This window comes from Neofelis nebulosa, chromosome 7 (assembly GCF_028018385.1).
Source record: "Neofelis nebulosa isolate mNeoNeb1 chromosome 7, mNeoNeb1.pri, whole genome shotgun sequence".
Classification (NCBI taxonomy): Eukaryota; Metazoa; Chordata; class Mammalia; order Carnivora; family Felidae; genus Neofelis; species Neofelis nebulosa.
In genome coordinates this window covers 126,482,713-126,507,157 of record NC_080788.1, presented here as the reverse complement: position 1 = coordinate 126,507,157, position 24,445 = coordinate 126,482,713, and the positions used below count along the sequence as shown (strand labels likewise).

General features: G+C 35.6%; 1 protein-coding gene across 5 annotated transcripts in view; it reads right to left on the bottom strand.

Annotated features, from left to right (window-relative positions):
- Window positions 1–24,445, bottom strand: part of TSHR (thyroid stimulating hormone receptor) — a 165,815-nt gene that overhangs the window by 60,890 nt on the left and 80,480 nt on the right. For 2 of the 5 annotated variants that reach the window (XM_058739907.1, XM_058739908.1), the window contains exons 2-3: window positions 11,400–11,471; window positions 6,369–6,443 (exon numbers count right to left, since the gene is read on the bottom strand). The exons of 1 other annotated variant lie outside the window; for it this stretch is intronic. In XM_058739907.1, coding sequence (XP_058595890.1) covers window positions 6,369–6,443; window positions 11,400–11,471 — 147 coding nt within the window. The remainder of the gene's footprint in view (window positions 1–6,368; window positions 6,444–11,399; window positions 11,472–24,445) is intronic. 2 more of the 5 variants (XM_058739909.1, XM_058739910.1) reach the window with 1 other exon arrangement.

Sequence of the window (24,445 nt, the reverse complement as noted above, 5' to 3'; positions counted from 1 at the left end):
TTTTAAATTTTTTTTTTTTCAACATTTTTTATTTATTTTTGGGACAGAGAGAGACAGAGCATGAACGGGGGAGGGGCAGAGAGAGAGGGAGACACAGAATCGGAAACAGGCTCCAGGCTCCGAGCCATCGGCCCAGAGCCTGACGCGGGGCTCGAACTCACGGACCGCGAGATCGTGACCTGGCTGAAGTCGGACGCTTAACCGACTGCGCCACCCAGGCGCCCCAAAACAGTTGCTTTTAAGAGCTGCAGGATGTATATGGAGCTTTGTCACAAATTAATTTCTTTGATTTTTTTTGGAGAGGGGTGGAGAATCAAAATGGTATAATAAGGGAGCGTTATATTTGGAGTCTGGAGATTTGGTTTTGAATTTAAGCCGTTGTTCTTACTGACCTAGATTCTCAGTTCTCTTGGATATTGTACTTTCTTTAGTTTCAATTTGCTGTTCCTTTGTAAATTTCTTGTGATAGATACGTAAAATATGTAATTTATCGTCAGCCTTCATTTTTAATCTGTCTTTTTAAAGCCGTACATTTTCTTTAACTATGACTTTAACTACATCTTATGGGTTTTGATTTGTCATATTTTTATTGTCACTTAAGTTAAAATTGCTTCCTAGTGTCTACTGTGATTTCTTCTTTGACCCATGGTTATTTACAAGTGCATTTTTTATTAGTCAGAGAACATACTTGGTTTTATTTTTTTGTAAGCTATTGAGACTTGCTTTCATGGCTCTGCATATGGTCAATTTAAAAAAAAAATTTTTTTTTTAATTAAGTAAACTCTACACCCAATGTGGAGCTTGAACTTAAGACCCCTAAGATAAAGAGCCACATGCTCCACCAACTGAGCCACACAGGCACCCCTGCATGTGCTCAATTTGAATAAATATTACATGTGTCCTTGAAAAGAAAGAATATGTACTCTGCAATTGTTGGGTACAATATTTTATACAAGTCAGTAAGCTTAAGTTTGCAAATGATGTTCTTCAAACCTTATTAATTTCTTATCAGTATTACTTTTTTGGTATACATAGTCTATAAGATAAAACCCTATTAAAACAAATCCCCACTATGATTGTGAGTTATCTATTTTTTTTTTCAGTTCTATACATTTCTGCTTTTACATGGTTTGAAGCTATGCTCTTACAGATATTCAAACTTAGAATCATTATATCTGTCTATAGTAATTCTTTTTATCATAATAAAATTTCCCTTTTTATATATAGGAAGACTTCATGGTCAATATGTATTGGTATATTTATATCAATTTTCTCTTAGTTATTGTTTGCATGTTAATATTTTTATCCTTACACTTTCAGTCTTTTTATATCATTGTGTTTAAAGTATGTCCCTTGTAAGCAGCATACTATTGAATTTTTTGTTTTATTAACCTATCTGGCAATCTTTGTATTTTAACTACAATAGTAAGTCCTTTTACATTTAACACAGTTAATATAAATATTACTTGGGGTTAAATCTATTTGTTGCAGAAGTTCTTTATTCTAATTTTTTGCTCTTTTTTGTATTATTTTTATTATTCTGTTCCTCACTACTATTAGCTTGTTAGTTATCCATTCTTTTACAATTATTTTAGTTGTTGCCCTATGGATTAAAACATGTATTCATTATTTATAAAAGTCTTACACAAGGGGTGCCTGGGTGGCTCAGTTGGTCAAGCATCTGACGTCGGCTCAGGTCATGATCTTGCAGTTCGTGGGTTAGAGCCCCACGACAGGCTTTGTGCTGACAGGTCTGAGTCTGGAGCCTGCTTCGGATTCTGTGTCTCCCTCTCTCTCTGCTCCTCTCCTGCTCATGCTCTTTCTCTCTCCTTCAAAAATAAATAAAAACATTAAAAAAAAAGTCTAATACAAGTTAGTACTGTTACCATTTCTCAGACAATTCAAGGACCTTAGAACAATTAAAATTTTTTTTTAATGTTTATTTATTTTTGAGAGAGAGAGACAGAGCATGAGCGGGGGAGGGGAGAGAGAGAGAGAGAGAGAGAGAGAGAGAGAGAGAGAGAGAGAGAGAGAATCTGAAACAGGCTCCAGGCTGTCAGCACAGAGCCCCACACAGGGCTTGAACTCATGAACCGTGAGATCATAATCTGAGCTGAAGTCGGACGCTTAACCGACTGAGGCGCCCAGGTGTCCTGGACCTTAGAACAATTTATAACCCTCCCATTCCTTATTTGCTATTGTGTATTTTAATTCTGTGGATATAGTTAGTCCTTGCTTTGCATGGTTGCAATATGCATAATATTAAGTTACCATTATTTAGTTAAATTTAAATAATATCTGGTCCTGACCACATGGTTCAAATATATTGTGTGAATAATTGCACAAAACTTTGCTGCCAGCTCTTCAGTCTGTGCATCACTATGTACATAACAGATCTGTATCATGATAGGTGACCAGTTACACTTCTTTCAAAGTCATTGGTCAGCAGTCACTGAGCATCTGTTATCCACTTCATCTATAAACAGTAACACTGTGCAGCTGTATTGGCTCCTTGCCTTCCAGTGGTAAACCCATACGGCACTTTGCAAAAGTGGATAATTGAAAGAGGGAACTGACCGGCAGAGTCAGTGCAGCAGAGAAACAAAATGTGATAATGCTGGAAGTAAAATTTGAATTGAGTGTAAATGGAGTCATAGAAGAAATAGCTGAGCGTGTGAATGTTGATACATTCACTATTTGAGAGACTCTAGATATTCAATCACAGGAAATTTGTGAGGGCAAATTATTGACATTACTGAGCAAAATGGTTGCGAATGAAAGGATAAAAATGCCCCAAAAGAAAAGATGCTGATTAAAAAAACAAAATTCAATTAAAAGAACGGTAAGAAATATTTTATGACATTGAAAGAGCAGAGAATTAAATATTGGAAACTGATCCAGACCTAGAAAGAAGAATGACAATTTGCCAAGACATTGACGTGATGTTCTAGTAAGTTACACAGCAAAGAGAAAAAGGCATGTACTGTTCAAACTACTCTTGATTTTTTTTTACAAAGAAATAAAACATTTTAATTGTAAACTTTAATTTTAAAGTTTAAAATTACAGTGTGCTAAATAAGTATCAGTGTACTATTTTTCCTTCCCCTATACATTTATAACCAACAGTAAAGGAGATTTTACTGTTTTGATAAACACTTGTAAAAGTCACAAAACAATCCTAATTTTTTCATTGATTATTAAGATCACTTTGCATAGTTTCAGCATGCAGTTTTACGATCCTACACCCATCATGCAGCACAAGAATTGCCTGTGTTTTTAAATTTATTTATTATTTATTTATTTTATTTATTGAAAATTTTTCTAATGTTTATTTATTTTTGAGAGAGAGAGAGAGAGAGAGAGACAGAGTGCGAGCATGGGAGGGGCAGAGAGAGAGAGGGAGACGCAGAATCTGAAGCAGGCTCCAGGCTCTGAGCTGTCAGCACAGAGCCTGATGTGGGGCTTGAACTCACAAACTGTGAGATCATGACCTGAGCTGAAGTTGGACACTTAACTGACTGAGCCACCCAGGCACCCCTAAATTTTTTTAAATGTTTACTTATTTTTGAGAGAGAGAGACAGAGACAGAATGTGAGCAGGGAAGGGGCAGAGAGAGGGGGAGACACAGAGTCTGAAGCAGGCTCCAGGCTCTGACCTGTCAGCACAGAGCCCGATGCAGGGCTCGAACCCACAAACTGTGAGATCATGACCTGAGCTGGTCAGATGCTTAACCTACTGAGCCCCAAGAATTGCCTGTATTTTAAACCCAGAAAAATATTTTTTGTTTAGTTTTGTGCAGTCCAGTGTCATTTATATTTACCTATTGTATTGCTTGCTTTTCATTTCCTTCTGTACTTCTGGGCAACTATTTGGCATTATTTTCCTTTAACCTTAAAATTCCCTTTAGTAGGTTCTTCATATGAAGAACTTTTGTTTGCTTGAAATGTCTTTCTTTTGCCTTCAATTTCGAAGAAATTGGCAGATATTTATTATTGCTAATTTTGTTGTTATCCTCATCGTAGGTATCTTTCTATTGCTTTTATAGATTGTATCATTTCTGTTGAATGAATGATCAACTATCAATCCTGTTTCTACTTATTTTAAAGTGTATATGTGTTTTTCCCCCTTTGGCTGCTTTTAGTGATTTTCACATCATCTTTGGTTTTTAATACCTTTACCATGACGTGCCTTGATGTGTTTTCTTTGTATTTATCCTATTGGGGTTTGTGCTAATTATATCTGTGACTTGACATCCTTTATGAATTTTAGAAAATTCTCTTTAAATATTGCTTCTCTCCTTCTTTCTCTTTTCTTTTTTGGGACCCAATTACAGGTATTCCAGACTTTTTACTGTGCCATATATTTTTTATTTTCTTTTTCTCTCCATGCTTCAGCCTGGATAAATACAAATATAAATATATTTAAAGTTTATTTCTTTATTTTGAGACAGAGACAGCACAAGTGGGGGTGGGGCAGAGGCAGAGAGAGAGGGAGACAGAGAATCCAAAGCAGGCTCTGCACTGTCATTGTGGAGCCTGATGTAGGACTCAGTCCCATGGAACCATGAGATCATGACCTGAGCTGAAACCAACAGTTGGATGCTTAACTGACTAAGCCACCCAGGCGCTGTGGTTGGATATATTTTTCTGACTTAATCTTCCAGGTTATGGATTCTCTTTTGAGCTGTGTCTAATTTGTTGTTAAACTCGTGCTTGGATTTTATTTCAGTTATTGAATTTTTAAGTTCTTGTTTCTATTTGATCCTTTTTATAGTTTCCAATTCTATTTTGAAATTCTCTAGTCTTTAAAATTTTGAATATATTAATTATAGTTATTAATTAAAGATCTGTGCCTAATAACTCCAAAACTCTAACATTTGAATTTCCTCTCGTTTTCTTTTGTTTGTTTTCTTCTCCTGCTTTTTTTCCCCCATATGTTCTTGTTTTGTTTTTTTCTATGCCTTGTTATTTTTTGTTGATTCAAAGCCAGGCATTAGTCTTTGTGAGAGTTGATCTATTTTCCATACTTCTGTGATGAAGCTGTTTAGGGATCCCAGCTAAAATCTTGGGATGTTAGTTTACTGAGGAGTCCTCCTCCTTCATAAGTCCTGAACTCCAATATTTGATTCAGTAGCCCTATGGTATTGCCTAATCCTCTGTTCAGTCAGAGCCTCTCAGTTGTTGATTACAATTCACAGAACACCTCAAGAGGAAAACAATCGAATGTTGTTTTGAGGATTTGCTTCTCTAGTTACTTTCAGAGTAATGATTGATCTGATGGAAGCTTGCCTACCATAGCTAAAAGCAACATTCTGAGCCTCAGTGTTCTTGAAGGCAGCAAAATGCAGTGCATAGGGAAAGAATTTTCCAGTAAGATATTTATGGTGTAAAGATTCTGCTCTGATCCTTTAGTAACTGAGTGACTAAGGAAAACATATTTATCCTTTATGAATTTATGTTTTCCTTATATAAATAATAAAAAAATAATATCTACTTAATAAGGTTGTTTTTTTGAGCCTTAAATATAGAACATAGAACGTTTATCATAATGTCTAGAACATAGTAGGTATTTATAGAAAACAGGTATTTTTGTTTCTTCAAGGAAATAGTTAATATTTCATAGTATTTCATAAAATTAAGTGGCTGCTTAGAAGGATGTAATGTGATTATTTACAACTTTTAATCAATTGTAATGGACTAGAGAAATAAAAGCAGAATAATTATTGACGAAATGTGCTGCCTGGTTTTAACGTGGTAGGCATGGTGCTTAATGCTTACATGCATTATATCGTTCAATATTTATGCTCACCATATGAAGTTAAAACTCTTATTAGCTTTATTTTACAAATAAGGAATGTGAGGCTAGGAAAGATTACATGATTGTGCAAGGTTAGACAGTGGGTGGACAGAGAAGCCAGGGTTCCAACCCAATTATAATCAACTCTAGGGCCAGAGTTTGTACCCTGACTCCTGTTCTAATCTCATGAAGCTACATTTCTCTTCTATGTTTTCCTAACTGAGGAAAAATGTTAGATCTACAGAATCTTGCACAGGCCTGGAATCCAGTTAGTAGTCAGTAAATATGTATTGACTCACTGACATCCACACCAATGAAATCTGCTGACATACTAGTAATAGAATGAAATGACAATTTGAGAAGAGAACTTCTAGTTTTGACTTTACCTTTCAACCATGGAAATGGGATTTTGGATGGATTAACAAACTGTGAGAACAAGTCAAGAATTTAATCAGACACAGAAATTTTGAACCATGGTTGAACACCCAGCTGTTAACAGCCATTTGGAGCCCAGAATTATCAGTCAAGACTGGCTATGGTGGGGTCTGTGCTGCACTTTTCATTGTACTTACATGTGAGTCATTTTACTCAAATTGTAGAAGGAATGTGATTCCAGTCGCTGCAGAGTTGCATCTATTGACAAATAGCTGAATATCATAAAAATATAATGCAAAGTAGAAAGTTAGTAGGGTTGTGAATGCCAAACATACTTCAAACATATTGATTTTGTTAAAACTTCTTTGTCAGGGGCTTCCCAGATCAGACAACATGTATAACCTCCATGATTTCTCCCTAATTATGCTCCAATTAGTTATACTTTTTTCAAATCCTGTGATACCTGAAAGCTTCCCGATTCATTAGGTCCTATTCATCCCTAAGGTTTCATTTAAATGACACTTCCTTCAGAAGCTTTTCCTGAATTTCCCGATCAGGTAAAATTTCCCTTAAGTATCCCTCATTGCATCAAGAACTTCTCCTTTCATTAATTATCACAGTACAACTTTCTAATTGTTTGGATATTGTCTGATTAGGCTGTACATTCTCTGAAATGGAGAACAGTGTCTGCTTTGTGTGGCCTTTGAATTTTGAGTGTCTTTCATGGTGCCTGGCATGTAGTAGACCCTCAGTGAATATGTGTTAAGGTAATGAATAAACGGTGAATTACTCAAAATAGCAGAAAATGAAAGAAATTAGAAAAGAACACAATAATAAAAAAAGAGGCATTTTTAACAGTGTACCTGCATGGGATTAGAAATAGAGTCTCAAAGAAGATGAGAAATTTACAATTCTCTAGCAGAACATTCCATAGGGTAGTGACTACATGTCTACTCAAGACTTCTTTATTTTGATTAATCTGAAAATTCAAGACTTTTCTGGAACTTTGTAAGCAAAGGATAACTCAAATAAAGGCTTTAATTATTATAAAAGAGAAAAGAGAAACTTCTAAGTACAACTTGTCAAGAATACCTAAGGAATACTGTTTCAAGTAGCCTCCACAAATTCCATCTTGTTATAAGAATGACTAACGCAGCCAAACTCAGTGACTGCTTTTTTTGAGAGGTATCTCTATATTTGGGAAAATTAAATATTAATAGATGGTGTCCACCTGTTGTCATAACAGAGATTCTCAACCCTGGCCATTAAGTTAAACTACCTGGGAGGCTCTTAAAAGATACATATGTCTAAGACTCAATCCAGGATAACTAAATCAGAGTTTATGAGGGATGATGTGCAAATACTTTTATTTAAAAAAATATCTATCTTTAAATTTTGAATTAAATCTGCCAGTAAAATGTTTTCATTAATACAATGTTTATAAAAGGAACTCTGTTCTATTTGAGTTTTTATCACGTCATTGGGAATGTTCTAATGGTCCTGTACTTTCTTATCTATTCTCTAAATAATTATCCTTTGATTTATCAGGTCACCCAAGCCATTGCCACTTGTAGATAACATTACATAAATTATTTTAATCCAAATATATTTTTAATATGGAAGGAGCAATGGAAGACATTGAAAAGATTATTTTTTGTGTGTGTATGTGTGTGTAGAGATCTGCAGAGATTTATAATGGATGAAGCTGTGCCATTTGAAGGAAAAGATGAATTTTGAAAGCTACAAACTTGTTTTCCTAACTTTATATCATACCTATTGCTCTGAATTTTCTCCTGAATTTCTTAGTTTAGAAGTGTGAAGCTTTCTCAAAGGGTTACTAGAATGGTCATTCTGTCCACGTCATAAGAAGTTCCAGTTTCTCCAACTGAATGATACATCCTTAAAGGGCTCTTATGGCTCAATTTGGAAGACAAGACGTAGGAACCATTTATTCACTGGGATGAAAGATGTGATTCTCTGCTTGCTTATCCCTTTTTTATAAACAGGAAAAATCAGATCCCATCTCTTCCTCAAATTTCTTCTTAGCATGTAAGTCTTATGTAATCACTAGGGTGACCATATCATTTATCATCCAAACTAGGATATTTTTGTGAGTTACACAGGGTGCTATTAATAATTATGCATGAATAATAGGTGGAAATTTATACTGAACCAGTACAAACCTATCCAGGATTGCCCAAATGTTTTCTCTCTTGCCCCCTAAGCAGACAAGAACTTTAACTATTATTTATGTATCTCTGCATGTTTTCATTCAACAAATATCTATTGAATATTTACTCTGTGTCAGTAAGTGGGCATTGACAAAACAGACCTGTTCCCCAGCTTCAAGGAACTCATAGTAATGGGTGATATAGGCACGTAAACGAGATTAGCATATACAGTGATAAGTGCTCTGATGTGCTTCAGGAAACATTTAACCCAGACTAGAGAATTCAGCATATTCTCCACGGAGGAAGTCTTAACAGGACCTTCAGATCTGCCTGGATGTCCTGTATATCTTAGCCAACCCTCCCTCTTTTATTGTCCATCACTTTTATTTCAAACCTTCTCAAATTTCTAACTCTCCTAACTTCACCCTCAATAATTAGCAGATAATCTTTTAATAATTTGTAGAAAAGATTGAAAGCTTGAGATGAGAATTTCTTGAATTCTCCACCAATAAGCCTATTAATCACCTGCATGGCTTCATCTCTTACTACTACTTTCTTGTTACAGTGTAAAAGATGACAATTTTCTTGTACCAAGTCAATCCCTTTATTTGGATCCCATCTGTTCTTGCCTTCTCAGGGACCCCCAAATTGTTTGTTCTTCATTCTCTTTAGCCTATCCCTCTCCAATGATTCCCCTTCACTGGTCCCAATTACATCTGCCTGGAATGAAGGAAAAATCATGTTTATGTCCTGATTACCTGCTGGACCCATAGCTTGCTTGATGCCTCAAAGGTAACTCAAATGCCATATGCCCCAAGCGAACTCCTGTCTCCTCGATTCTCCACAGCAAATTCACACAAAACTTCTCTCTCTCAGCAAATATGCTCATCAACCACACAGGTGTCCTGGTCAGACACTTGGATGAAATTCTCCATCTCTTCCCACCTCCAAATCAATCAACTTTTGAGTTTGTTAGTTCTCTTATTTATTTCTCAAATCTGGCCACTTTTTCTTTATTTCCCCTCAACCATTAGCATTCAGTTCACCATCCCCTCTGCCCCAGGGACACTGCAACAACATCCTCACAAGTTTCCTGTCTCCAGTCTTACTCCATTTGACTCCCTTTCCACAGAACAAGCGAATGTTTCTAACACACCTGATCTGCCACTTCCATCCTGATAACCATTTAGTGGCTTGGACCTTAGGGAAGATTTCAAATTCCTTTACGTGGTTCACAAGGCCTTGAACTTGCTTATTCCCCAGTTTCATTTCTCTCTACTGCCCTTCTTCCCACTTAAGCTTCAGCCTCAACAAGTTTATTTTAATTTAACCAACAGCACAGCTTTTCCCTTCTTCTTGGAACTATCTTTCTACTTATTTCCCCCCCAGATCACAAGTTAGGTGTCATTTCCTCTAGGGAGCCCTCTATGACCACACTCTCCATCTAGGTAAGATGCTTCTTATATGAGTTACACAGCACTCTCTAACTGACTACACCATAGTATATCTCTTAGGAAGGAAAGTGGAAACTCCATGAGTTTTGTCAGATGTCATATGTGAAGCATTTAGCAAAGTGCCAGGCACAGAGTAGGGCCCGATAAATATTTGTTGAATGAATGAATAAAGTAATGGTCAAGCTATTGGGACATCCAAGCAGAGACACCAAATAAGCAATTATATAAGAAGATGAGAAGGGTATTTCAAGTTGTTTAACTTTTAGGCCACTAAGCGCTGGTGCTGTTAAACGGAGAAGAAGGAACACTTTAGCAGGAAGATGAGTTTATTTTGGCTATGCTGTTTGAAGTGACTGTGGGACATCAAGATGATCATACTTGGGAAGAAGCTTTAATTCAGGCCTCAATTGTAGCAACAAGTCAGGGCTAGAGATACTCATTTAGGAATTAACTGTATTGGGTAACAGTGAAGCCAAAGGAATGGGAGTGTCCATTCAAGGAGAAGAGGGTATGAAGGAACTGGGACAAAAGAAAGAATGAACTGATATTTAAGGAACTGAATGAAATGAAATAGGAAGTTAGGAAAGGAGAGTGAGGATGAGGAAGAGTAGCTCAGGTAAGATGTTAAAAAGAAGGATGAGAGAACAATATCAAGGAAATCAAAGGAGACAAGAATTTGAAAATAGAAGGGCTGTTCAGGAAATCAAAGACTGCAGAGATACATAGCTGGAATGGTTTCTCAGCCTCAGCCCTGTTGACATTTTGGACTAGAAAATTCTTTGTTGTGGGAGGATATCCTGTGCCTTGTCGGGTGTTCAGCAGATCCTTTGCCTCATCCATTCAATGCCAGTAGCACCCTCCTTTCTAGTTGTATCAACTAAAAATGTCAAATGCCCCTGAAATGACACAACAGACACTCGATAAATGGTCATGAAATGAATCAAAACCGACACAGGTTGCTCCTGGTTGTATTGTCATTTGGTGTACCTGAATTATCTTTGTGGCTTGTCAGAATCCATTAAACGAAATAAGGCCCTGGTTTATTTCATATACAGTTATACTCTTTGTCAACTCAACATGGAAGTCCTTTTTATCCTTACTCTTGAGTGCATAACAATTCAGTTTTCTAAGGTTTAGAATTATTTTTGTGGGTTTTTTTTGTTTGTTTGTTTTTTTAATGAGAGAAGTCTGAAATCATTAGCTACATTTCTGACAAAATGTAAACACTTGTCCTGGTAAAAAGTGAATCAAGAATCTGTAACTAGGAGAGATGGACTAGACAGTGTGTGTATGGGAGAGATTCCCAGCTAACACTTTGTCGCATCCCAAGATACATTAAAATACGTTGAGAATTATTAAATTGTCAAGATCAAATGAATTTAATTTTGCAGTAGGTTTAAGAAATTAGGAATTCGGGATTGGAGATGTAGCAAAATCAAATAAACATCTTTTACATAAACTTTTCAAGTACATTGGAAATGCAAATATCATTGTTTTATGCAGATACAATGTATAACAAGTATTTTTCTTGATAGAACACATTTAGAAAATAACATGGCTGGCACAGTTGCACACTTCTCTTTATATTAAAAAAGTGACTTACATCCTGGAAATATTGGGCAGATTTGAAAATGCACGACTGGGAATGGTTTTCAGATGAGTCTCTATAAACTTCCTATGAAGATAACAGTTACACAATTAGAGTTTTAATCATTGGACTTTTCTAATAAGTCACCTTAATTATGAGCAATACATTATGAGAGGTATCCTGGTCCTTATGACATCCATTTTATCATACATAATCAACAAAAATAATACTCAAGGAAAAACAAACATACATTTTTCCCCCAGCAAACCAAGAACTGAGAGTGAGAGTCAAATGCAGAAAATAAAACTTCAAATGTCATCTTTGAATTTGTGGTAAATTCGTATACCTTGTGTGACATCATATTCAAATTATTAACTGGAGGGCAATATACCATACTCATGTTCTGTACGACTACTGAATTCATGTCAGGCACATGTCAATGGAAATATCTTGGAATGCCATTGGAACATATATTAAGAACACATTAAGAGGATTAAATCTACTTGATATATCTTAAAGATGAAAAATAGTGGCATGGTTACAATCTTTTTGCCCAACCAAAATCTCTTCAACCATTACCTTGATCTTATCATCTACTTGCTGAAGTTTGGAAATAACTGGCTGACAAGGAGCTAATTCTCAGGGTTGTAGCATCTTTGTTGCATATGCAAGTTAAAGGTTATGACTTTTCTTACAGTTTGCTTTTTTGGACACTTTTCAGAAGGCCAAGGTTTTTTCCTTATATCAGTAATAAGACATCTTAATGTATTTCAGTATGTCCGCTCACCAAGGTGTTCGTTCCATTTTTTACTTCCTTTTTTTGCTACAGCAACTTCTTGATAGAATCCTGTATGGAAGAAGGTGTCCTAACTCGCTTTATAAAAAGACAACACCTCATCACACTTACCATCTTATCCATGGGTCTGTTTTTGCCATATAAATATTCATAATTACACATCATCCATTTACTTCCTTACTTAAAGAAATAAGACTAAAATTGTGTGTTTCCCTCCTAGGCTGCAGGGTTTTATTTCTCAGCAATCTATTTCCTTGGTCTCTGCATTTTTTGAACTACTAATTTTTGCAGTGATTGAAATGCATTTGAAACTTCTGGTTTCTGGTTCAGCATGTCAGGAGCCTGGAGAAGAGAAGACATTGGGCAAACCACTGTTGGCAAGATTGTAGAGACAGACAGGCAAATAAAGGGAGTCCCAGACTCCCAGAGTGGAGACTGATGTGTGGAAACCACAGAGAGAACGAGTGTCAGGATAGGAAACCTGAATTGGGATTGGTGAATCCTGGAGGCACGGTGCTGATAGATCTCCATGGGGACACAGTCACAGGGGGACTTCCACAGTTTTGTGAGATTTACCTCCAGGCTCAACCATGTCCTAATAGTAAACAGTAGAAAAAATAGCCCCTTGTGCTTCTGGCAAAGAGAAGAGAAAACCACTTGGAAATACATCAGAGCACTTTGTTCTTCTTAACAAGGCCTGCCCCCCTCCCCCCACACCCAGGGGAAACTATTAACCCGGTCCTAACTGACTGGGGAAGGGAAATACCCAACTCTAGGTCACTCTAGCCATCCTATTCTATCTAAGGAGAGAGGAAAAAAAACGTGAAACACTTGTGAAGTTCACAGTGAGGCACAGTCTCACTAAAAGACTAAGACCTAATCACAGGACTATAGAATGTTTCCCTTCCCCCCAGCACTTCACCATCACATTACTAATGGCCTCTTTACAGCAATTCCTTTCATCTAGTACATCATGCCTGTCTATCAAGACATAATATCTGCAGTTTGTTCAATCAGTGCATCAGTGGGGCCAAATTAGTTTATAAAAGGATCTATTAACTTAGAAGAGGGGAGGTGATGTGAATGACAAAAGGGTAGGTTGTCAGCTCTTTACAACCCTGGATGTTTCAGCATAAAGCCGAGTGTTGCCTTAATATGGTTTCACAAATTTAGGTCTCATAAATGATCCATCCTTTCTCATAGGTCTCTCACTTACATTCCCTTAATTGCATTGATTAAAACCTATTGGTCCAGATCCAAGATTCTGAATTTAAAAATAAAAGCATAACAACTTATTCAATTAAAATCTCCCAGTAAAAGTGGGCCATGCCAAAGGAAAACAAAGGATCAGGTACACACCTGTTGGGTATCACCCAAGGAGATTGAGTTTCTCAAGCTCAAAGATCGTCCTGCATATAGAACCTGCTCTAAGGGCATGGATCTTGAGGACACACTTATTGTAAAATTGCACACACTGCTTATAGATAATGTGGACTTAATTTGTAACTTCACTGTCTAAAAATTTGGGTGTTCAAAAGTAAATGACCTATTAAGAAAATTAGAGTAAGTTTACAATGGTATGTAAGAAATTTGACTTGGAACAGAAATACCATCTAAATGTAATTTAATAGATTTTGGGTAAAAGATTCAAATAATGTTTATATTCTTTCACAATGCATGAATTTCTGAAATATATAATTCATGTTTCTTGAATTCTCTCTTTCTCTGTCACACACATAAACACATACACACTTTAAGTGAGAACAAAGACCTTTTTCCTACTACTGATTTAGTTGTAGTTGATGGAGTTCAGGACATGCTATCCCAAAACATGGCAATTTAGCATGTTGAACATTTTAAGCTGGAGGAATCTGAGACACAACAGGTGCATTAAGGACTCTGATCTCCTTCTCTGAAGCAAGTCATAAGACTCTCATGTGGGGGGTGCCCTGCCTATATCCTTATCTCAGAAAACACCAAGGGAATCTGAATGAACAATGAATAAGCTCCCTTCAGTTTTCTACCCTTTTGTTCTACCACATTTTCCCATGACTTTACATTCCTCGTCAAAACAGCATAAAAACACTCAGGTTTAATCAACTCTTTGGGTCTTCATTTCTTTATGAAGGCTTCCATGACACATAAACATTTTCCATTAAATAAATTTGTATGTTCTTCTCTTGTTAATCCATCTTCTGTTACAAAGCCACAGCTGAGGAACTAGAAGGGTAGAAGGAAAAACATACTATTTTCCTCCTCTACAGTTTCTGGTGATGAGGATTGGATAGTAAAAGGCTGGGATACTCCATCACCTTGGAGACTGCAGCTAAGGTCTGGGACAACTGGCAGAAAGCCAGCAGAATGTAAGAATTCTTAACGTATCAGTTTTCAGGATCTTTATCTTCGTTGAGAGAGGAAGGTAAACACTTCTCCTTGCCCTTTCCTTTCCAAATTCAGGTTAGCAGGAAAAAATATTTGTATTTGTCAAATCTTTGGATAGTGACCCTTTTGAGTTTAGTGTTAAGTACCCATTGTTTATTGATCCTTTCCCTCCCAGAGTCAACTATTTTCTTCCTGTTTAGGTTTTTGTTTTGTTTTGTTTTTGTGTTTTGAGAACCTTGCTTGGCTTTTTACCTGCCAGGCTATGCAGATCTTCAGTTGCCTTTTAAGAAATTTGCCTAGGAAACAAAGATTCTGTGTTTTATCAAACTAATTTCCTGTGCTTCATGTTGTCTTTATAAGGTCTTCTGATTACTTACTTATTAAGGTGTCTAATATTAAAAGAGTGGAGGGTTTTGTTCACAACTATGTAATGTTGTATATTTGCCTTAAAAATCTTCTATTGTCAAATTTGGTTAAATAGTTGACCAAGACCTTATTTAATCAAGTGTTCAAATCTTTTGATATTCTTGACAAGTTTCCCCAAATCAAATTCTAAATAAAGTCTTTCTGACTTTGAACTAACTTTGAGCTTTTCCGGAGGATTCCTTCAAAGCAGACTTAAAAAGGGCCTGTATTATCAATCAGTTTTCTTGTTGTACTTGTATAAATAATTGGGCCAAGTTTAATCAGACTAGATTTATTTTTGCAAATAAAAATAGTCTTTGATTATCTATGGTAGAAATGGAGGTGACTGTAGAGAAAAATTTTGTTTCAGTTAGAAAGTATTACCTACTCTTGTCAATGTTTGCCGTCTTTGAACTATTTTTCATTTCCTTGTAAATTAGATTTTGCCATTTTGTACATCTTGTCAGTTGTTACCATATCCAATTTTCTCTCACCTTCCTGACTTGTCATCACTAAAAACGAAAACTACCCATTTCTCAAAGTCCTATAAGCCGAAGCTGGATGATGATATAAACTTTTAGGGAATCACCACAACAGATCATGTATGGGTACTCTTTGTACCTATAACTGTGTGGGTCACTCAGAAATTTCACTGGAACATCTAATTCCATCACCAGAGACATTCACACTGCAAACCAAAAACATTTATTGATTGTTACTCCCTGCCCTTGCTACCCTACCTACAGGTGCTTTGAGCCCAACATCTAGAAATCGTGACTGACCACCCTCTGGGTTCAAAAATTGAATTTATAGTTTGTTGGAACCATTAACCTTTGTTTTTCTTTTATTTCCATTGAAATGTATCTCATTCAATGCCTGATTACTAACACCGTTAGAGGCCTAACAGATGGGTGCCCTTGCTCCCGCTCATATCACCACCTTTTGAAATGAAACAACTCTTTAGGATTGACCTATTCCTAGGACTGAGAGCCTGGTTTGCTAGGACAGGGGATGATCGATCTACCCACTAAGTTTCTGGACTGTCAAACTTCTTGGGGAAAATTTCAGATGAGAGAATAATGGGGTTTAAAACATGCTACCCCAAAATATAATATCTTGGCATATTGAATATTTTAAGCTGAAGGGATTGAGAAACAGTAGGTTCAGGAAGAACTCTCTGAGCCCCTTCTCCCCTGAAGCAGGTCATAAAAGACTCTCATATGAGAGGTGCCCTCCCTATACCCAGATAAAAGAGCAATCTTATTTCTGAAGACAGAGGGATGCCTAGGGTAATCTGAACACATAGGCTTTGCTAGATCTCCCCAGTTTACTACCCTTAGCTCATACCCCTTTGTCCAGTGACATTTATCACCACCTTCCATTTTTTACCTAACCTAGTATAAAAATGTCATTTCTTCAAGTCTTCATTTCTTCATAAAGGCTCCCATGTCATGTAAAACTTAAATAAGTATTCTTTTCTCTTGTTAATGTGTCTTTGGTGATAGAGCCCTAGCTGAGAAGTTAGAAGGGTAGGAAAAGATGTTTCTCTTCCTCTACACAGCATAACATGCTTTAAAAGACAGAAAATTTGAAATGCTGACATTTTACTCATTCTTCTCAGCCAGGTTTCTCACCAAAGAAAGTCCACCAATACAAATGGACTAATAAGGATTATGGATTTCAGAACCATGATACAATGATTCTGAGATACAATATGCACAATAAATCCAAACAAAAGTGATGGGGGAATGACAGCAATTCTAGCCCTAGATGAACATTAATTATCAATTATTAGTGGATTAACTTAGTTTATATCATGATGATTATAACATAGCCTGACACAGAAGACTGATTTCAATAATGTTAAACAAATGAATTATCACAATAGAAATTGATCACATAAATTGCCAAGTTCAGTTTAGCAGTTTGTACATTTTACCTGGATATATTCATAGTAATATACACATAATCTGGAAAAATGAACTCATTATTGAGTTAAAACATATTTTTAAACTCTTGGTATTAATTACCTTAGTTGCAACTCTAAAATTTATCACCTATTAGCTTAAGCTTTCCTTCACTTTCTTCTCTAACTTTTTTAAGTTTATTACTTTATTTTGAGAGAGACAGAGTGTGAGCAGGGGGAGGGTCAAAAAGAGGGGGAGAATTTCCAGCACTGACAGCACAGAGCCCAATTTGGCTGGAACTCATGAACCTGTGAGATCATGACCTGAGCTGAAATCAGGAGTTGGATATTCAACCAACTGAGCCACCCAGGTGCCCCTCCTCTCTAACTTTTAAAATGTTATTAGCCTGAACATTATGAAAACATGTAGGAAGAGTTTTCTTCCAAAGTACCTTTTTCTCTTCAAATAAAGAGCAAAAAATAATTGGCTGGAACATGGCGTCTAGCTAATGAAATAATAAAGACAGCATGTTTGTTTACAGAGCCTGTGTTCTATTTTCCCCCAATAGTCTTACTATAAGTTGAGGATTATGGAGAATAAATTATTGTGATACATGGATGCCTTGTAGCTCCCTAGCTAATCCCAGGTGCATGAGCCTTAAAACTCATAGAGGTTTCACGGTTGTTTTGTTAGGCGGTATTTTGTAGCTAGAGCTAACTGATACATGGTTATATTGAGCTATTTCTCTGTGCCTTCACACGGGCAAGCAGCTGCATGTGTTTTCCATTGTCTATGTTTTCAAAAGCAAAATATTTATTTAAAGAATTGTGTAACATTGTGATTACTGCTTTAAAAGCAGATGGTAGAGGAAAAAAAGCAAATGATTGTGATTATTTGGCTAGAATATTTTAATTTACTTTCAGAATAAATTTTGAATATTTGTGGAAAAGGAAAAAGACACATCTAAGTATATATTCTGTTGACAAAAACATTAGCAAAGCTTCAAGGTGTTATACTACTGTCCAAAGAATTAGCATCAAAATAGTATTTATTTTGGATGAAAATATACTAGGTACTGAAGAGACTTAGTTTTTTATGTTTTTGATGGTTCAAAATGAGAAGGCAGTGATTATTCTTGCTATAATGAAAAAAACTCAGAAAATGTGCCTCATACAAATAGCAGTATTTACTATTAATGACTAGGGGCATCACATACAATTCATTAGGGGAAAAAAGCTTATAGTTTTATATCTAAGTGAGGTATATACACTTAGTTGTTAAACAAGTTGGCTTTAGGATATGGAAAGAATAAATATTTAATAATGAACATTTATATTAATAAATTTATTTTATAATAAATAAGAGAGAATAAATATTTAAGTTCATGATGTAATTTAATTTATTTTTCTATGAGTTATGTAACCAAGAATGATCCACAAAGGTATGCCTTAGAATCAAATGTTTCCTTTCAGCCTTGCCAAATGTCTGCATTTAGAAGGTATAATGGTGAAACAGAAATGCATGTGAAGTGCCAGTGATTGACTTGAAGAATTTGCAGAATAGGATCCATTTTTAAGGACTGTCTTTTTTGTTCTTGCAGTAGCAATGCGGGAGGGAAACCTGGTTAATGCTAGTAAAGAGAACAGACAGTTCTCTATGTTCCAACAACAACAATTTGTGCTATTAGATTTTTCACATGATGGTAGGGTCATTTCACTGAAATTTTAGCAACATGCAAATCCAATCAACATTCTAACATTTTGTTATGTGTGACTTCCCTGTAATCATAAATACATAGTTTTTATGTATGTGTGTACACGTTGGTGTGAGGTTTAGTTAATTGATGCTGCGTGAGAAACATCCTATTTATTAAAAAATATAAATTATGAATGGATGAGCATGACTGAATTTTACTGGGTTGAGAAGCATAGTTGATCTTCCTTGCCATGGCTAAGCTTGTGTGTGCCAGAAACACCAACTTCCCATTTAATCTCTTGGCAATCAGGCTGAGAATATTTTGTGATTTTGCATCAAGCTTGTTAAAATATCACCACTTGGATTTCAAAGGCCTCCTTTTGTATTAAATACCTGTATCAATCAATCAACCGATATCTCACTGAGATATGTCAAGTGCATAACATTGAAATAGTCATTGTGACCATAGAAAGTACTAGTAGTAGAAAAAGAAGAAATTGTTACAAATAATGCAGATACTTAAATATTATGAAACTGTGGATTGTAAAATGGGCAATATTAATATGACATTTATCACTTGCCTGCTGTTTTTACTTTGCTGAGAAGATTCTCATTAGTGAATTTAATATATATACATATATATATATATATATATATATATATATATATACATATATACACATACATACATACACACACACACACACACACACACACACACTGTGGTAAGTTATGAGGAATGTAGCAAGTACAGGAATTAAAGTCAGGGATGTAGATCCAGAAGGATCATGCAGCCAAATATTTGGGACTCTTTATATAATATACAGACTATATTTTTAAATATGAAAAAATTATTATTTAAAAATTTTTTAAATGTTTATTTATATTTGAGAGAGGGAGAGAGCGTGAGCACGGGCAAATGGGGGAGGGGCAGAGAGAGACAGAGACAGAATCAGAAGCAGGCTCCAGATTCTGAGCTATCGGCACAGAGCCAGAAGTGGGGCTCCAACCCAAGAGCCCTGAGATCATGACCTAAGCCAAAGTCAGACACTCAACTGACTGAACCACCCAGGTGTCCCTAAATATGAAAAAAATTTTAATCTGTACTATGTGTGTTTTCTGTTTCAGTGGTGGAATGGCATTTTAGTCAATGTTCCTACTGAGTTATTTATAAGTAACACAAAAATACCAGGTGATACCTACAATTCAAGGTACTATATTGCAACCCACCACCAGATTCCAAATGGAGATGTGAATCATCATTTTGGGACAGTTAATTTCTGTTTGAGCTTTAACTTTTGTGATCTTGGACTTAGAAATACAAGCAATGTCTTGACAAGTTTGGCTGTATGGAAATTGTCTAGCTTAGGCCATCTGGGATAGTTTTCTATACACAACAAATAATTTGGCTTAGTTCTCCAGATTAAAAAAATATATACATAATTTGGTTTTATTTCATTATTTAGGACACTCTGTGTATTAAAACTTAAAATATTTTTAAGTTTATTTATTACTTTTTGAGAGAGAGAGAGTAAGAGAGTGTACAAGTGGGAGAGAGGCAGAGAGGGAGAGAGCAAAAATCCCAAAAAGGCTCTAGCATGGAGCCCAACATGAGGGTCAAACTCATGAACCGTGAGATCATGACCTGAGCTGAAATCAAGTGTTGGATGCTTAACTGAGCCACCCAGGCACCACTGTATTAAAAGTTTTTAATACAAATTTAACGTATAATTTACAGCCAGTAAGATGCATAAATCTTAAATGTATAATTATATACTTAAGTGTATACAAGTATGTATGTGTACTTATACTTTCCATATGTACACATCTATTCTCATGACCAGGACTTGGATCAAAATATAGACTATTCCCCCTGCCATGCACCTTTTCTGACCAAACACTTTGAAACTAGGTGTCAACCATAAGAAAAAATCTGGCAAGACCATAAATACATGGAGGTTAAACAACATACTACTAAACAATGAATGGGTCAATGAGGAAATCAAAGAAGAAATTTAAAAATACATGGAAACAAATGAAAATACAAGAGTCCAAAACTTTTGGGATGTACAAAAGTGGTCCTCGGAGGGAAGAGTATGGCAAGATAGGTCTACCTCAAGAAGCATGAAAAATCTCAAATAAACAACCTAATCTTATCATCTAAAGGAGCTAGAAAAAGAACAACTAATGAAGCCCAAAGCCAGTAGAAGAAAGGAAATCATAAAGATTAGAGCAGAAATAAATGATATAGGAACTAAAAAAAAAAAACAAAAACAAAAAACCATAATAGAACAGATCAATGAAACCAGGAGCTGGTTCTTTAAAAAAATTAATAAAATTGATAAACCTCTAGCTAGACTTATTGAAAAGAAAAGAGGAAGTTCTCAAAATCACAAATGAGGGAGGAGAAATAACAACCAACACCACAGATATACAATTATAAGAGAATATTATGAAAATCTATATGCCAACAAAATGGACAACATAGAAGAAATTGAAAACTCCTAGAAACATAAATTACCAAAACTGAAACACAAAGAAATAGAAAACCTAAACAGACTGATAACCAGCAAAGAAATTGAATCAGTAATCAAAAAACTCCCAACAAACACAAGTCCATTACCACAGGTGAGTTCCACCAAACATTTAAAGAGTTAATACCTATTATTTTCAAACTATTCCAAAAAATAGAAAAGGAAAGAAAACTTCCAAAATAATTCTATGAGGCCAGCACTACCCTGATACCAAAACTAGGTAAAGACAGCACTAAAAAATAGAACTACAAGGCCAATATCCCTGATGAACATAGATGCAAAAATTCTCAACAAAATGTTAGCAAACCAAATCCAAACGAATTTAAACAATACGTTTAAAAATTCACCATGATTAAGTGAGATTTATTCCTGAGATGCAAGGGTGGTTTAATATTCACAAATCAACATGATACATCACATTAATATAAGAAAGAATAAGAACCATTTGATCCTATCAATAGATGTAGAAAAAGCATTTGACAAAGTACAATATCAATTCATGATGAAAACCCTCAATGAAGTAGGTTTAGAGAGAACATACCTCAATATAATAAAGGCCATATATAAAAAATGCACAAGTAATATGATCTTCAATGGGGAAAAACTGAGAGCTTTTCCTTTATAGTCAGGAACAAGACAAAGATGTCCACTTTCACCACTTTTATTCAGCATAGTACTGCAAGTCCCAGCCACAATAATCAGACAATAAAAAGCAATAAAAAGCATCCAAATAAGCAAGGAAGAAATCAAACTCTTACTCTTCACAGACTACATGATACTCTGTATAGAAAACTGGAAAGACTCCACCAAAAACTGCTACAACTGATAAATGAATTCAGTAAAGTTGTAGGGTACAAAATCAATGTACAGAATCTGTTGCGTTTCTATACACCAATAATGAAGCAACAGAAAAATTAAGAAATGCAATTCCATTTACAACTACACCAAAAATAATAAGATATCTAGGAATAAACCTAACCAAAGATGTGAAAGACCTATCTATCCTCTGAAAACTGTAAAACAGTGATGAAAGAAATTGAAGACGACACAAAGAAATGGAAAGACATTCCATGCTTATGGATTAGAAGATCCAATATTGTTAAAATGTCTATACACCCCAAAGCAACATACACATTTGATGCAATCCCTATTAAAATACCAAGAGCATTTTTCACAGAGCTAGAACAAATAATCCTAAAATTTGTATGAAACTACAAAAGACCCCAGATAGCCAAAGCAATCTTGAAAAAAAAAGCAAAGCTGGAGGCATCATAATTCTGGACTTGAAGTTATAGTACAAAGCTGTAATAATCAAAACAGTATGCCACTGACACATAAATAGACACACAGATCTATGGAATAGATTAGAAAACCCAGAAATGGACCACAACTGTATGGTCAATTAATCTTCAACAAAGCAGGAAAGAATACCCAATGTGAAAACCAATGTTTCTTCAACAAATGGTGTTGGGAAAACTGGACAGAAACATGCAAAAGAATGAAACCAGACCACTTTCTTATACCATATACAAAAATAAATACAAAATAGATTAAAGATCTAAATGTGATACCTGAAACCAACAAATCCTAGAAGAGAACACAGGCAGTAACTTCTTAGCAACCAGCCATAGCAACTTCTTTCTAGATATGTCTCCTGAAGGTGAGACAGGTGAAGCAAAATAAAAAATAAACTATTGGGACAACATCAAAATAAAAGCTTCTGCACAGTGAAGGGAACAACAAAGCCAAAAGGCAACCTGCAGAATGGGAGAAGATATTTGCAAATGACATATCTGATAATGGGTTAGTATCCAAAATATACAAAGAATTTGTAAACCAACACCCAAAAAATGAATAATCCACCTAAAAATGGGCAGAAAACATGAGTAGTCATTTTTCCAAAGAAGACATACAGATGGCCAACAGATATATGAAAAGGTACTCAACATCACTTATCATTAGGGAAATACAAATCAAAACTACAATGAGATATCACCTCATACCTGTCAGAATGACTAAAATCAACAACACGAGAAAAAATAGGTGTTGGCAAGGATGTGGAGGAAAAGGAACCCTCTCGCACTGTTGGTGGGAATGCAAACTGGAGCGGCCAACTATGGAAAATACTCTGGAAGTTCCTCAAAAACTTAAAAATAGAACTACCCTACAATCTAGCAATTGTACTACTGGGTATTTACTCAAAGATTATAAAAATACTAATTCAAAAGGATACATGCCTCCCGATGTTTATAGCAACTTTTTCTACCATAGCCAAATTATGGAAACAACCGAAGTGTCCATTAACTGATGAATGGATAAAGAAGATGTGGTGTATATATTAAATGGAATATTAGTCATCAAAAATGAAATCTTACCATTTGCAATGACATGGAGAGTATTATGCTATGCCGAGTGAAATAAGTCACTCAGAGGACAAATACCATATGATTTCACTTATATGTGAATTTAAGAAACAAATGGGAAAAAGGAAAAAAGAGGCAAACCAAGAAACACATTCTTAACAAACTGTTACCAGAGGGGAGGTGGGTGGAGGAATGGGTGAAATAGGTGATGGAGATTAAGGAGGGCACTTGTGATGAGTCCTGGGTGATGTATGGAAGTGTTGAATCACTATATTGTGATTGTAATAAACACACAGCACTCACTATGCCAAACACTATAAAAGCACATTACATATATCATTACATCTTCCTAACAGCCGTGTGAATTAGGGTATATTATTATCCCCATTTTATAGGTGATGATCTGAGGTACAGAAAGGTTAAATAATTTGGTAAAAGCTACGCAGCTGCAAGTATGAGAGCCAGCTTTCACTCACAGGGAAAAAAAGACATCAGATTCTTTAGCATATTCTACTGCCATTCTGCAAAGTATAGAATGTGGATAATAATACCTACCACATAGGCTTGCCATGGAGATTTAATAAATTATTATTGGAAACACTTAGAACAACATTGGCATATTATGAACACTAACGTGTTTTTGTTAAAGAAACAAAAACATATAAATCTTTTGGCCAATATATTAATCAATGATGAGAAATACAATGTCCAATGGGCCACAATATTCATGATGACATGCGTATTTTTTTCTTGTGCGCAGACTACTGTAGGGAACTAAGACATGCAGAAGGTTGCTTGAAGGGCATGAAATCAATCAAAACAAGGAGATGAAATGGTTTTTAAATGTTCTCAGGCTAAGAGAGCCTATCAATACCATTTTACAAGGAATGGTTTTGCCTGTAGGGTATGATATCCACTAGTTTAAACATCCACAGATTTAAGTTTCCTTTGTCCAGGACATTGACTAGATGGAAATTTC